The sequence below is a fragment of the Malania oleifera genome, chromosome 13 (genome assembly GCF_029873635.1).
Source record: "Malania oleifera isolate guangnan ecotype guangnan chromosome 13, ASM2987363v1, whole genome shotgun sequence".
Lineage (NCBI taxonomy): Eukaryota > Viridiplantae > Streptophyta > Magnoliopsida > Santalales > Ximeniaceae > Malania > Malania oleifera.
The window spans coordinates 77,530,182-77,545,361 of NC_080429.1; the positions used below are offsets into that span (position 1 = coordinate 77,530,182).

Sequence of the window (15,180 nt, forward strand, 5' to 3'; positions counted from 1 at the left end):
TCACCTTTTGTTCTGAAAGCTCCAAAAATATAGACTTAGGTCGAAGGACCAAAACAATGTTTTTATGAAAGAAATCTAACCAAGTTCACCCCAATTTATGCACTAAGACTCAATTATTTTCAATATGAAACAAATTAGAGAAACTATCTTCTTCAATACTCTGCTTCACATCAGATAGGGAAAAAAAATCATTACGTAACTTCAAAAATAAATAAATAAATATAGGGGTGTTTGCTCGTACTGATGTGCACTAAGAGAAAGATGACATAACATTTAAACTTTTCGGAAGAATAAATTAACCGATAGCCCTGAAAATTTTTGGAAATTAGTAACTTAAATCGATCACCAAACATTTTTTTTAAAAATCCCATCGATTAAATTTGAAAATATAAGATTAATATACCAACAAAAAAAAATTCAAAGCATGAACACTAAAGTTACAATTTGAATTAATGCTAGTAATTTAAAAACAAAAACAAAAACAAAAAGAACAAGCAAGAGAGAAATGAACGAACCACCATGAGTAAAAGACGATGTGGTCGAGCTTAAGAACGAGCAAAAGCGTGAAGAAGAGGAGGAAACTGTGGGCAGCGAGAGCCTGCGCAGACTTGGCGACCCTTCGCCAGCTCATAGGCCTCCACGTCGTCGACGGCATTAAGAATAAAAAGAACAGACGCAGATAATCAAAATCGAAACCCTAGGAATACACACACTCCCTTTGTCCGTCTCTCAATTGAGATTTAGCTTCGAAGATGTTTGAGGAAAGAGAAGAACACCGCCTGAAAGGCTTCGGTTTCAGTGGGCGCCATTAAAGAAACCTCCCTTGTCTTCAAGAATATAAAACAAGCTGCATTTACTCTCTCACACTTCGCTTCCTGGTGACGCTACACGGACCCAGCCACCGTAACGCTGTTGCCGTGTCGTTCGATTTGATTTGGACGCTCCTTCGTATTTTTTCTTTTCCGGAAATAGCAACTTTCATTTCCCAAATGACTGCCACTGTTTGGGATATCCCATGATAAGCTACCTATCATTACCTATACGAAAATTATAAATCAGCCAATCCCGTTTCCCCAGGACGTAGCCAGTGGGCTCAAGGGTGAAACAGGAAATTCGATCTCTATTTATAATATTACTAAAGAAATCAAACCTAATTTTATTTAATTTTTTAACTTGTCATTCCAATCATTTTGATTTGTGAAATAATAGTTAAATTTTTTGAGCTGGTCCACACAAAATGGCACTAAATATGAGTGTGTGTTTTCATGGAGGGGATAAGAATTAGAAATTATTTAATTCTAATTTTAAATTTTTATGAATTTAAATGAAATATACTATTATTGTTTCTAATTCATATTTAATCGCAAACTCACATGTCAGCATTCGGCCTCCTCAATACCCTCTCACATGCACTCCACAACCCCGAGTTTTTTCTCAGTTTATTATTAATTTATAATAATATATTAAATAATATCCTATTCGGGAAAATTATTTCATGCTAATCTCATTTCTTGATCCAATGAGATTTAAACGATTAGGAAATTTCGTGTGCTGACGTGTGACAGTTAAATCTCGCTGGAGCGATATTTAAACAAATCTCATTGAACGATCTAGCAAAATTTGCATAGACATTTGCATGGACGTGTTCTTCTCTCTCTCCATTTCACTCTCTGTTTCTTCCGTCTCTATTTCTTTACTCTATGTTTTCTCTCTCATGGCTTCAAACAACACTACCAATAAGCTCCCAACAATCCCCTGTTACGACTCCTCAATCACCACCTTTATCCAAGCCGACCCCTCCACCTTCTGCGCCGTCGTGTAGAGGCTCACCTGCGCCACCACGAACGACCCATCTACCAAAAAGCTCCCCGTCACCGTCCCGGCAAGGCACGCCGCCGCCAAACCGACCACAGGAGAAATGGGTCCCCGTCAACTGCACTTCAAGCTCCACGAGCGGCGACAGAGTGTGAGAAATATGGAGATCAAGCACAGGAGCTTTCTGGGATTCGGCTTTGTTTCTGGCAGAAATGAAAGTCGATTTCAGATTTTGTTTGTGTACCTATATTAATTATAAATATTTCAGGAAGTCCATCAATGTAGGCATAACTTTTTTATTTTTTTGTTTTTATGTTTTTTCTTCTTTTTGGGACGTAAACACAAATCAGACCCACCATACCAGGCCTAGGCCTTGGTGGCTTCGGTGGGGATTGGATGGAGATAATTTCATTTTGAATTAAGAATATGATGATTTCATATATATTTTTTTCTCCTCAGCTGTGTAAAATTAAGAATCTATTAGTATGTTCTATAAGATCTTAAAAATATTTCCTTTTGATTGATGAAAACCATCATCAAGCCAAAATCAGTCATGTCAAATCATCAAGAACATTAAACTAAATGCGGAAACGAACCTAAATCCATAGCGTTCCAAGATGTGTCGAGCTGTGTAAATGGCCTTTCGGATCAACACATAATGTCCAGAGAATTCCTTTGGCGTTCTTTGTATTCCCTCTGGTGAATGGATGACAAAAGAGAAAATTTTTTTTTTGGAACCATTCATGCGATCCGAGGACCATAACCACTATTTATATAATCGTTGGTCATATATGTGTATTTTCGTTTTCACCCATCATAATAAACGGAAATTACCACTAATATAAGAACCCGAATCGTGATATATGAATTAATTATATAAAAGAAGGGTAAATTGGTAATTGAGCAGAGTTCGTCGATGAAGCCTAGGCACTGCTCGTCGACGAAATTCAGAGACTCGTTGACAAGGAGAAGCCGAGGGATTTCGGGAAAGCGGGGATCTTAGGCTCGTCGACGAGGTGTGTTCAGTGACTCATCGACGATGACGCCATTTCGTCGACGAGGATGGCCAAGTCAAGGGTTATAAATATTAGTTCCCATTACTTCCAAGTAAGTAATCTCAAAATATCCTCTCCCTCTCTCTCCAGAATTTGAAGATCACTCTCTCTCTCTAGATTCCTTTGTTGTTCATCGCTTGAATCGTAAATATGACATTACCGCATATATCAGGGCAAGATTCTCTTCGTGAATAGTAAATTGGAATCTCGTTTTGAGCAGTTTCGAGTTTTGGTCCAAAATCGAGGTAAGGCTCGGTTTCCATTTCTGTTTTGAAATACGTGTAGTAGTACAAATTATAAGGAAGTATTGTTCTGCGTTATTTAGGTTTTAGTGTCTCGATTCGTAGTTTTGAGAGTCCTAGAGTTCGTGGTTCGATTTCGGGTTAAGGTAAGGGGATTCTGTTTATATCAGTTTATTTTTGAAATCGAGATCGGTAAACCTGTAAGTTACGATCATATGTATGTTTTGACTACTTATTTGGGAAAATCAATCGGGTAAACATACGGGATTTTCGGGTTACAGTTTTCGAAAAAATTTGAGATTTTCGGGTATCATCTCTACTTTGATTGAAAATTTGTATATTGTGTTTAAATTGTATTATTGAGGTGATTGTATCCATATTTGTATAAAAATGTATGCTTGAATTGGAAAACGATATGATTTACGATATACCAAATAAGTGTGGAATGTATGGTTGTATGTAATTGTTCAAGGTATTTTGTAAAACAGCTAGTGGCGGCTAATTACCGTACGCTGATGAGTATAAGAACGTGAGTTCCAAAATGATTCCAGGTTTTGTGAAATTAGCTAGTGGCGGCTAATTTACCATACGCTAAAACAGCTATGTGGCGGCTAATTACCGTACGCTGCGCCATGTACCAGTTCATTATCGTGGGCAAGAGTGTCTGGCTCTATATTCGGGGGTATGAAATATCGCTAGTGTGTTTCGGCTAGTCACCGATGGGTGTAAGCTACACCGTATTGGCGACGTACCGCTGTGAGACTTCGGTTATCATAGGGTATCAGTGGCTTGAGTGTGACGATACTAACCATATGTTTGGGTATCGTATGTACTGGAATGGATTTGTGAAAATACTGGAACTGTATAGAACTATATGGAAATATTTCGAAACTGTATCGTATTGTATGGTGTTACGTTTTACGTAAAATAACACTGGTATGCCACATAGTGATATAACCTGTTTTCTTCCTTAGTGAGAGGTGCCTCACCTCGAATGTATACACAAATGTTTTTAGGTCCTTCGGGTAGCCGAAACTGACGTTCTAGCATCCGGAAGCGGGGGTGTCATTTAGCTACAGTAATGCCTGGATAGGTATGAGTTTTGTAACCGGATTGTCGTGATGGTTTTTGTAGACACTCGGAGTATGTCTTGTAATTATGGGAACGCATATCCTAGTGTTGTATAAACTATGGTATGGTATGTTATATAGATAGAATGAACATTTTTCGTTGCGTATTAATGAGTATGGATGTGCATGTGTATGTTTTCTTTAGGGCTTCAATATACCCCACGGAGTCGGACCCTCTTTAAGTATAGTATCATGTATGTTTAATTGATACATAGATAGGTTAGGTTACTATTTTCACACCTGGGACCCATCTGCGGGTTCGGGGCATGACAACTTGCTATCAGAGCTAACCAGGTTGTTAGGTCTTGTAGACTTGGTCAGGTGTAATTATGTGTACATACCAGAGTATAGGATGTTGGATGTGGGTAGAGTAGGTCAAGGTTTGTGTTGTTGCTAGTCGGCGACTCCTTGGCGGTATTCAATGTTCTTCCTGGGATGACAATTTCATAAAGATCACGATAAACCATTGATGGATTCATGTCAGTGTGATGGGACAGACCTGGACTGTTAGAGTAGTATTTGACATGATTAGTTCTAATAATTGTGTTAACTGTTTACAATATAGGAATTCTAACTGATTCCTATTCCATTTTCAGAATGGAGCCCAAGGATAACAACTTGGATAGTGGCTCTGAGGGGATCGCGAGTGATGAGTCTCCTTCCGTGCCAAGAGGTTTGACGAGGCAGGTTATGCGAGAGATCGGACGGAGTGTTAGGAGACGCGAGAGCTCTCCTACCGATGCGGGGTGTACCATTAAGAGGTTCACACGTATGCACCCTCCGACATTTGCAGGAGGACCCAATCCGATTATAGCAGAGGACTGGGTCACGAAGACTGAGAGGATTCTAGAAGTCCTCCACTGCACAGATAGGCAGAGAGTCTTTTTCTCTACTTTCTAGCTGTCTGGAGAGGTCGGGCATTGGAGGATTGCGATGAGTTTGCTTGAGAAGCAGAGAGCTAGTCCATCGGGTATGACGTGGGGCCGCTTCAAGGAGGTATTCTTCGAGCGATACTTCTCGACTTCTACTCGCGATGCGAAGGTCGGTGAGTTCTCAGGCCTAATGCAGGGTACCCTGACGGTGTAGAGATATGCAGCCAGATATATCGAGTTATCTCAATCCGCATCGTCGTACTTGGTCCCGAATAAGTACAAGAAGACTCGGAGGTTTGAGAAAGGTATGAGGAAAGACATCCGCCGGCTTGTGGGGATGTTGTAGATCCGCGAGTTCTCTGTTTTGGTGGATAAAGCCACCATAGTTGAGACTGACCTCCAGGGAGACGAGGTGGTGCAGGAATAGAGGAAGATGCCAGTATCTTCTGGCTCTCAGACTGGTCCTCGACAGGGACAGTCGAAGAAGAAGAAGAACTACAGTTCAGGTTATCGGCTGAACACAGAGTGGCAGAATTCTTAGGGGGATCCATCCTCTGCACCGTATGCCAAGTGTCGTAAATGGCACGATGGTGAATGTCAGCCATTTTGGGGTAATTGCTACAACTGTGGTAAATCGGGCCACATGTCACGGAGCTGTCAGGCATCGAGGAGAGATACGCTTGCACAGAGTCAGAATCGTAAGAGTAATCAGATGCCTTGGGGAAACTACCAGGCAACCACGGCTCCGGCGAGGGTATATTCACTTACTCCAGCAGATGCAAAACACGCTAGGAACGTGGTGACAGGTACCATGTTACTGCTTTCAAATAGAGCTGTCGTGTTATTTTATTCAGAAGCAACCCATTTGTTTATGTCTACTAATTTTGTGAAGTTGTGTGGGGTTGAAACCCAAGTAATGGATAAGAGGTTGTCTGTGGCTACATCGACTGGGAGTGGAATGATCTGTAGTAAGATGTTAGGAAACTACCTAGTGGTAATTCAAGGAAGGTTGCTATCGGTGAATCTTGTAGTATACGACATGTTTGGTTTCGACATCATACTGGGGATGGATTGGCTATTCTTTAGTTATGCGGTGATTGATTGTCGTAGGATGGTAGTAGTGTTCAGACGTCCTGGGAAGTAGGAGTATGAGTTCGTGGGATAGTGTGTGCGTTCGACGCCACATATTCTATCGACGTTACAAACGAGGAGGCTACTTTTGGACGGATGTCGGGGGTACCTAACTTGTGTGAAGGAATCGCCACGGAAGGAGTTGAGGCTCGAGGATATTTGAGTGGTCAACGAGTTTCTAGATGTGTTTCTGGAATATTTACCCGGTTTACCTCCGGATCGTGAGGTGGAGTTTGCGATAGAGTTGCTGACTGGAAAGGCACTGATCTCTAAAGCTCTATACTAGATGACTCCAGTAGAACTTTGGAAGTTGAATTAGCAGTTACAGGGACTACTGGACTAGGGTTTTATCTGACCTAGTGTATCACCCTGGGGAGCTCCAGTTTTATTTGGTAAGAAGAAGGATGAGTCGATGTGTATATGCATTGATTATCACCAGATTAACAAGGTGACTGTGAAGAACTGTTACCCGTTGCCTCGTATTGATGATCTCTTTGACCAGCTACAGGAAATGCAGGTATTTTCGAAGATCAACCTACGGTTAGGGTATCATTAGGTGAGGGTTCGATCTGAGAATGTTGCGAAGACTGCTTTCCGAACCAAATATGGCCACTACGAGTTCTTAGTCATGCCTTTTGGGTTGACGAATGCTCTAATAGTGTTCATGGATCTGATGAACAAGGTTTTTCATGAGTACCTAGACCAGTTCATAGTGGTGTTCATCGATGACATTCTTGTATACTCAAGGAGTTCAGAAGAACATGAAAACCATTTGAGGTTAGTGCTACAGATTCTGCGAGAGAGGAAGTTGTATGCCAAACTGAAGAAGTGTGAGTTCTGGTTGAATCAGGTTGCGTTCTTAGGCCATGTGGTGTCTAAGGGCGGTATCTCAGTTGATCCTAGCAAGATTGAGGCTATGGTTGACTGGATGAGACCAAAGAGTGTGCAAGAGGTTCGAAGTTTTTTGGGACTAACGGGTTATTATCATCGGTTCGTGGAAGGATTCTCTAAGTTGTCTGGGCCTCTGACATGATTGACCAGGAAGGGTGTGAAGTTTAATTGAACCGAGGATTGCGAGCAGTGTTTCCAGGAGCTGAAACAGCGATTGGTTACTGCTCCAATCTTGACCATTCCTTCACAGAATGACGGTTTTGTGATCTATAGTGATGCGTCTTTGAAGGGTTTGGGATGTGTGCTTATGCAACAAGGTAAGGTAATTGCTTTTGCTTCTTGGCAGCTTAAGGAATACGAGAAGAATTACCCTACGCATGATCTGGAATTGGCCACTATAGTTTATGCTCTAAAGATCTGGCGACACTACCTGTACGGTGTTCAATGTGATATTTTCACTGACCACAAAAGTTTCAGGTACTTTTTCACCCAGAAGGAGTTGAATATGAGGCAAAGGCGGTGGCTGGAGTTGATCAAGGACTACGATTGCACGAATAGTTATCACCTGGGGAAAGCTAATGTGGTAGCTGACGCATTAAGTCGGAAGTCAGAGCATGCGGCAGTGTCTGCAGTTATAGCTCAGCATCATATCCGTACAGGATATGGAAAGCCTTGGCGTAGAGTTGATGGTTGGTGGTCATCAGGCTTTCATTGCTAGCTTGGTGGTCCAGCCGACTTTGTTTGAGCGTATTAAAGTCGCGCGGGCTAGTGATGCGGAGTTGGTTGAAACTGTGGAGAAAGTACAGTAGGGTTTGGTTGCAGATTTTAACATCTTTGAGAGAGATGTGTTGAGGTTTGGGACCAGTCTGTATGTTCCAAATGACAACGAGATCAGAAGGACGATTCTGGAGGAGGCGCATCATTCCTTGTATACGGTACATCCGGGTAGCACAAAGATGTATCGAGATTTGTGCGAGTTATTCTGGTGGAGTGGTATAAAGAGGGATATTGCCCGGTTTGTGGAGCAGTGTCTGATGTGTCAGCAGGTGAAAGCTGAGCATCAAAGGCCGACAGGGCCGTTACAACCCTTAGCTATTTCGGTGTGGAAATGGGAGCACATTTCCATGGACTTTGTTATCAGATTACCGCCAGCACTTCATGGGCAGAATGTTATTTGGGTAATCGTGGACAGGTTGACAAAATCTGCTCACTTTGTACCAGTGAAGGTTAGCTACCCTTTGAGTAAGCTAACAGACTTGTATGTGCATGAGTTAGTAAGAATGCATGGGGTATCGGTGTCCATTGTTTCAGATCGAGACCCAAGGTTTACTTCTCGATTCTATAAGAGCTTGCAGGAAGCACTAGGCACGAAGCTTACTTTCAGTACAGCGTTCCACCCCCATACTGATGAACAGTCGGAGAGGACCATACAGATCTTGGAGGATATGTTACAGGCTTGCGTATGGGACTTCAGTTGTAGTTGGATTTAGTTTCTGCCACTAGTGGAGTTTGCCTATAACAATAGCTTCCAGGCTAGTATTGGGATGCCACCGTTCGAGGTTTTGTATGGTCAGAGGTGTTGATCTCCTTTGTATTGGGACGAGGTTGGTGAACGTTAGGTGTTAGGACCTGAACTTGTGCAGCAGGCATCTGAGAAGGTGGGTTTGATCCGAGAAAAGATTAAATCGGCTCAGAGTCGGAAGAAGAGCTACATAAATGTTCGCCGCCGTGAATTAGAGATCGAGGTGGGGGGTAAGATATTTCTAAGAATCACTACGATAAAAGGAGTGATGAGATTCGGAAAGAAGGGCAAGTTGAGCCCGAGGTATATTAGACCATTTGAGATTTTAGAACGAGGGGGTTCGATGGCCTATCGGATTGCACTACCTCCTGTGCTCTCGAGGATCTATGATGTATTTCACATATCCATGTTGAGGAGGTACGTGCCAGATCCATCCCATGTTATTAGTTACGAGTCCTTGGAACTTGGGGATGCTTTGGCGTATGAGGAAGTACCAGTTCATATTCTGGACCAAAAAGTTCATAAATTGCGTACCAAGGAGATACCATTAGTGAATGTTTTGTGGCGGAATCACGTGGTTGAAGAAGCCTCTTGGGAATTGGAAGCAGAAATATGTTGAAAGTATCCGCAGTTGTTTTGAGTAGTAGTTAGATAGCAGGGTTGGTATGGGTATGTATGTATGTATGTAGTACTCTGTTATCGTATTAGTGTTGTGTAGTTAGTCTTTGGGAGAGTCCTGTTTTATTGTGAGCTTCCGAGGCCGTGTGTCTATGTGACCATGGTATTTGTGATGACCTGCTATTTAACTTGGATTTTTTTATTTTTATTTTTTATACTCTAACATTTATAATGCTCTGATACCACACTGGATTAAACCCAATCATCAACCTAAGCAACGAGAAGCATAAATCAAATAAACATAACCATATGTAATTATATACAATACCAGAGTGCTAAAATGTTTCCCAAAATATACATATATGACTGTTTCCCAGAAATATCCACAACTAGCTAGGGCTATACAAAAATACTCCCAAAAATACTCACTTTAATATCAGGGCAATACTGAGGCCCCTCTATCTGCGAGCCTAATTTGCTCGCCTACCTCGAATCACCTGAAAAATGTTAAAGTAATTAGGATGAGCCAACGCTCAGTAAGACGAAATATGTTATTGCTAGTGTATGGCAAATGAGTTACAATACTGTGAAAATCTATTACTATATAATCATGTATCGCTGAATATGTAAAAGTCTCAAATACTTTTTCACACAAAAAGAATTAAACATGAGACAGAGAAGATGGTTAGAATTAATCAAAGATTATGATTGCGCCATCAACTATCACCCGGGAAAAGCCAACGTGGTAGCAGATGCATTAAGTCGAAAGTCAATGAATGCGTCAGTCTCGGCAATGGTGACCCAACATCAAGTTATGATGGACCTAGAAAGATTTGGTGTGGAAATAGTGGAAGGAAATCATCAAGCTCTTATTGCTAATCTGGTAATCCAACAGACCTTACCAGAAAAGATTAAGGTTGCATAGATGGAAGATGCAGAGCTAGTGAAGATTATGGGTAAGGTACAGAGTGGACTGAAGGGAGACTTTAACATCTCTGACGATGGAGTTTTGAGATTCCAAACTAGATTGTGTGTGCCCAATGACAAAGATATCAAAAGAACAATCTTGGAAGAAGCTCATCGATCTCTTTATACAGTGCATCCGGGAAGCACGAAGATGTATAGGGACTTGAGAGAGTCTTTTTGGTGGAATAACATGAAGAGGGAGATTGCACAATTTGTGGAACAGTGTCTTACTTGTCAGCAAGTAAAGGCTGAGCACCAGAGACCAGCAGGACCACTACAACCACTCCACATTCCTGAATGGAAATGGGAGCACATCTCCATGGATTTTGTAACTGGGCTACCTCCAGCACTCCATGGATAGAACGCCATCTGGGTGGTTGTTGATCGTCTAACAAAGACCGCTCACTTTATTCCAATCAAAGTTAACTACTCTATGACCAAGCTTGCAGAATTATATGTTCAAGAGATAGTTAGACTACATGACGTGCCCGTTTCTATCGTATCAGATCGAGATCCACGATTCACATCACAATTTTGGAAGAGTTTTCAAAGAGCCTTGGGATCACGACTTACCTTCAACATAGCATTTCATCCTCAAACTGATGGACAGTCAGAGAGAACCATTCAGATATTGGACGATATGTTGAGAGCTTGTGTACTGGATTTCAAAGGAAGTTGGATTCAGTATCTACCATTAGTTGAGTTCGCCTATAACAACAGTTATCAGTCCAGCATAGAGATGGCACCGTATGAAGCGTTATATGGCCGAAAGTGTCGATCCCCATTATATTGGGATGAGGTTGGCGAACGACGAATTTTAGGTCCCGAGATTATACAAAGAACCTCTGAGAAAATTAAGCTCATCCGGGACAAAATAAAAATCGCTCAAAGTCGGCAAAGGAGCTATGCGAATACCCGTCGGCGTGAGTTGGGGTTTGAAGTGGGGGATAAAATATTTTTAAAAGTAGCTCCAATGAAAAGAATCATGAGGTTTGGGAAGAAGGGCAAACTAAGCCCCAGGTATATTGGACCATTCGAGGTATTGGAGAAGATTGGTCCAGTCGCTTACAGAATTGCCTTACCTCCTGCACTATCGAGAATTCATGATGTATTCCATGTCTCAATATTAAAGAAGTACGTCCCAGACCCTTCTCATGTGATAAGTTATGAGTTGTTAGAAGTTAGTGACACTCTATCATATGAAGAAGTACCAATCCAGATTTTAGACAAAAAGGATCAGGAGTTGCGCACAAAGAAGATTTCACTGGTAAAAGTGCTTTGGCACAACCACGACATTGAGGAAGCATCATGGGAGCTAGAAGCAGAAATACGCCAGAAATACCCACATCTTTTCGACGATAGCAGGATCGGGTAAAAGCACAACATTATACAAGGTACTCATTTAAATCTTTGTAAATTTCAAGGACGAAATTTTTATAAGGAGGGGAGGATGTAATAACCCAAGAAAAAAAATGAATAATAATAATAATAGTTAGTATAAAAAAAAAGAAAGTGTTTCTCTATTAGGATCCTTGCTTCCATGTTTGATGCCTAAGAAAGACCTTGTCTAAGCGAGTGCTCAGAGACCATTGCGGCTCAGTAGCTCCCTGGAGGTCGGCCTGGTCAAAATGGAATTTCATAGGATAAACAAGGTAGACACTGTTTGTACACGTAAATAAGTATATATATATAAAATAATGTTTTGACTGATATAATTTGTAAAAATATATGATAAAATAATAATAATATAGGTATCCTATGCGGGGCCCATAAGACTGCGTGGGGCCCACATGAGTCCCGAAACCGTGTGGAGGTTTACACGAGTCTCAAAGCTATGTAGGATGCATAAAATCGTATAAGAGTTATTCGAGTTACGTAGGATCCATTCGGGTCTCGAAGTTGTGTGGGGCCCACAAGACCATGTGGGGCCCACATGAGTTTTCAAAATTTAAATTTAATTCTTATTCAAAAATAAATAAATACTAAAAATAGTTTAAAAGTAATAACAATGATAATAATAATGATAATAATGATTAAGAAAAATAATAAAATAATAAAATAATTAATTAACTAATTGATTAATTAATTAGGTAAGTAGTTAATTAAAAATTTATTTAATGGGAATGGTGGCAAGCACTCCCACATGGCCTCCATCCCCATCCCATACTCAACCCATACATTGCCCATCCCTTGCCCATTCTTTAATTTTAAAAAAAATATAATTTCACTCATCTCCCCACACTTTTATAAATTTCATTTCTTCCCCAAAATTTTCCTCTAAATAGGGAGCTCTCAACCTTCATTTTTTACAACAATTTTTCAAGGAAAAGAAGGATTAGTGAGTGAAATAATTTGTGGTGGAGAGAGAATTTTGAGTAAGTTCTCACTCACCCACTCCTTCTGATCTCATTTCTTAAAGATAGTTTTTGTGTTCGTAGCACATGGTAAAAGAAGAAGGTAAGTAAATTTTGATTATGTTAGTTTTTTTTATTTAAAATTCATACCCGAGTTTATTTTATAAGTAAATTTCAATTATTTTAATTAGTTCCACAAATTTTCCATGAATTTATTTGTATGCGTATTTAATTATACCAGTTCTATTTTTAATATACTTGCATCTATTTTTGGGTTAAGAAATGTTCTAATCCCCTCGGGTAAATTTTCAGCATTTCTTTCTATTCAAAAATAAAATTATATATATTTTTAACACAAAAATTGTGTGGCATGAGTTTATTTCTACGTTGCATTTTTTTTTTTAATGAAAATATGAGTAAAGATGAGATTTTCACGATATTATTTTAAATTACATAAATTATAATAAGATGATTTTAAAACCCCTTATGGCAACGAAAGTTCAAAGTTACAGATGCTCGGTACCGCAGCTTAAAGTTTATACGGATCAGAGTGCACCCACACTGTTTACAGAGTGGTTATTTATGTTAGTGGATTTCTCCTAAGTGCACACCTGGTTCCGGACCAGGACTTAATAAGGAAAATCTCACTTAAAGTTCACGTACGTTGATTTAGTTTTGTCAGCCAGCCAGCTAACTCCAGTCTTCGGACCGCACAACCCAGTCATGGGGGTAAACATAACTTACGGCAAAAAGGCTTAAGGGTGATTTTTTTTTTATAATATATGTTTATACATATTTAATTACGTGTACAAAGTTACTGATGATTTGAAGGAAAAATATAAGTTTATGTGAAAATGATCATTCTGGTGCTTAAATGACGATCTAAGGAAAACGTATAAGGAAAAGTATATGTATGTTTATCATAAAATATTTTTACAATTTTAAAGTTAAAAGTTTAATTTAGCAGTTATAGTATATGATTATAAAAATTTACTGTTGAAATTGATGACAAAAGTTTTATGCAGAAATTTTTAAATTTATATTTATTCTAAAAGCAGTATTGAAGTTATAGTATTAAATATTGTTTTACAAAATTCTTTAAAAGCTCATTTTGGCCACACACTAATAATAATCTTATTTACTTACTGAGTGTCGTCTCACCCCAATTGTATTTTATTTCAGATAACTCTGAAGGACATGTCGGAAATCAAGCTTAGCAAGCATGCGGGTGGGGATTAGAAAAATAAAGATTGATTAGAAATATTAGTATGGTTTTAGATATTTATGTTTGTGTAATTTTTCTTCTTTTGAAATAAATGATTGTAATATGGATGATTAGCGCTCTAGTTTAATAATAATCGAGTTTATTTTGCTTCTGCTGTAAATTAGTAGTAAAAAGTTAATATCCCAGGCCCCTCGGGGTTGGGGTGTTACAGAGCCTGTCCACTCGTGGGCTCTTTGCGATTGACCTTTATATCACGTATTATTTGAATAAGTGGTTGCACTCTATATACTGTATGTAGCTACGGTACCGTGCTCTGTAGCTGTATGGTCCAATAGGGTCTGATACTATATAATATATCTTTATATACAACTATCTATTTTACCATGATTCAGTAATAACCGTATAAACCATGACACTGTAGAAAACTGTATCTATATCAATTGTGTTTCTGTAATTAACTATAATTAAGTATGTCATGGTACTGTAAAACTGTATAATCATGGTATTTCTGTAATTGCTGTAAAATACATTCACTGTCTGTATATTCTATAAAACACGTCTCTGAAAAATACTATACAACATATTTCTATATTATATCTATATTCTCAAGCCATACAGTAATTTTAAAACATATTAATCATACTTGATAAACTGTATAAGTCTCTATTGTGAATAATACTCTGGTGGAACATTTATAATTTTATACTGAAATCATACTCAAATAACCTAGCATAGCATATTTCCCTTACTTAATTTCTGCTAAAATCCTCTTATTGTAGCGGGTCCTACACCCGCAGGATTCTCCACTCAACACCTTGAAAACCATAAATCACAGAACAAAACATTACTATTTTTACATCTATTACATTTCTTACAACTTTTGGAAACCCAAATTCTAAATAAAAGACCTAACCCTAGATTTGGAATGAATTCCGACTTCGTTCCACCAACGATCCACTCAAGCAGACTTGAAGAGAACTTCTCTAGGAGCGTTGTGGTGGCCTTAGATTGTCAATCTGGCAAACGACGGGGTCCGTAATCAAAGAGAGAAGAGGGAGAGGCCGTAGGAGAGAAGATAAAGAGAGAGTCTGCGCTGAAATTCTGCGTAAAAACTGAGTTTAAGCACTATTTATATTGCGGGGTTCATCGACGAGCCACATCACCTCGTCGACGAGTCTTGTAGGAAGTTCGTTGACGAACTTGCACCTTCTTCGATGAATTTTAGACTTCTCAAAAATCCTTCTCGGTATCTTCTCGTCGACGAGATCCTGAAGTACCCTCATCGACGAAATACCCGTGTTCGTCGACGAGGCCTGAAAAATTTTCTTGGAAATTTTATCTCCAAAATGCAATGTCGTC

The 15,180-nt window shown here is 39.5% G+C and overlaps 1 protein-coding gene across 3 annotated transcripts in view; it reads right to left on the reverse strand.

Moving 5' to 3' along the window:
* The window catches only part of LOC131146288 (uncharacterized), a 73,513-nt gene extending 72,488 nt beyond the window's left edge, over positions 1–1,025 (reverse strand). For 2 of the 3 annotated variants that reach the window (XM_058095770.1, XM_058095769.1), the window contains exon 1: positions 516–1,025. In XM_058095770.1, coding sequence (XP_057951753.1) covers positions 516–655 — 140 coding nt within the window. In that variant the 5' untranslated portion in view covers positions 656–1,025. The remainder of the gene's footprint in view (positions 1–515) is intronic. The other variant, XM_058095771.1, reaches the window with a different exon arrangement.
* Positions 1,026–15,180: the final 14,155 nt, after the last annotated feature.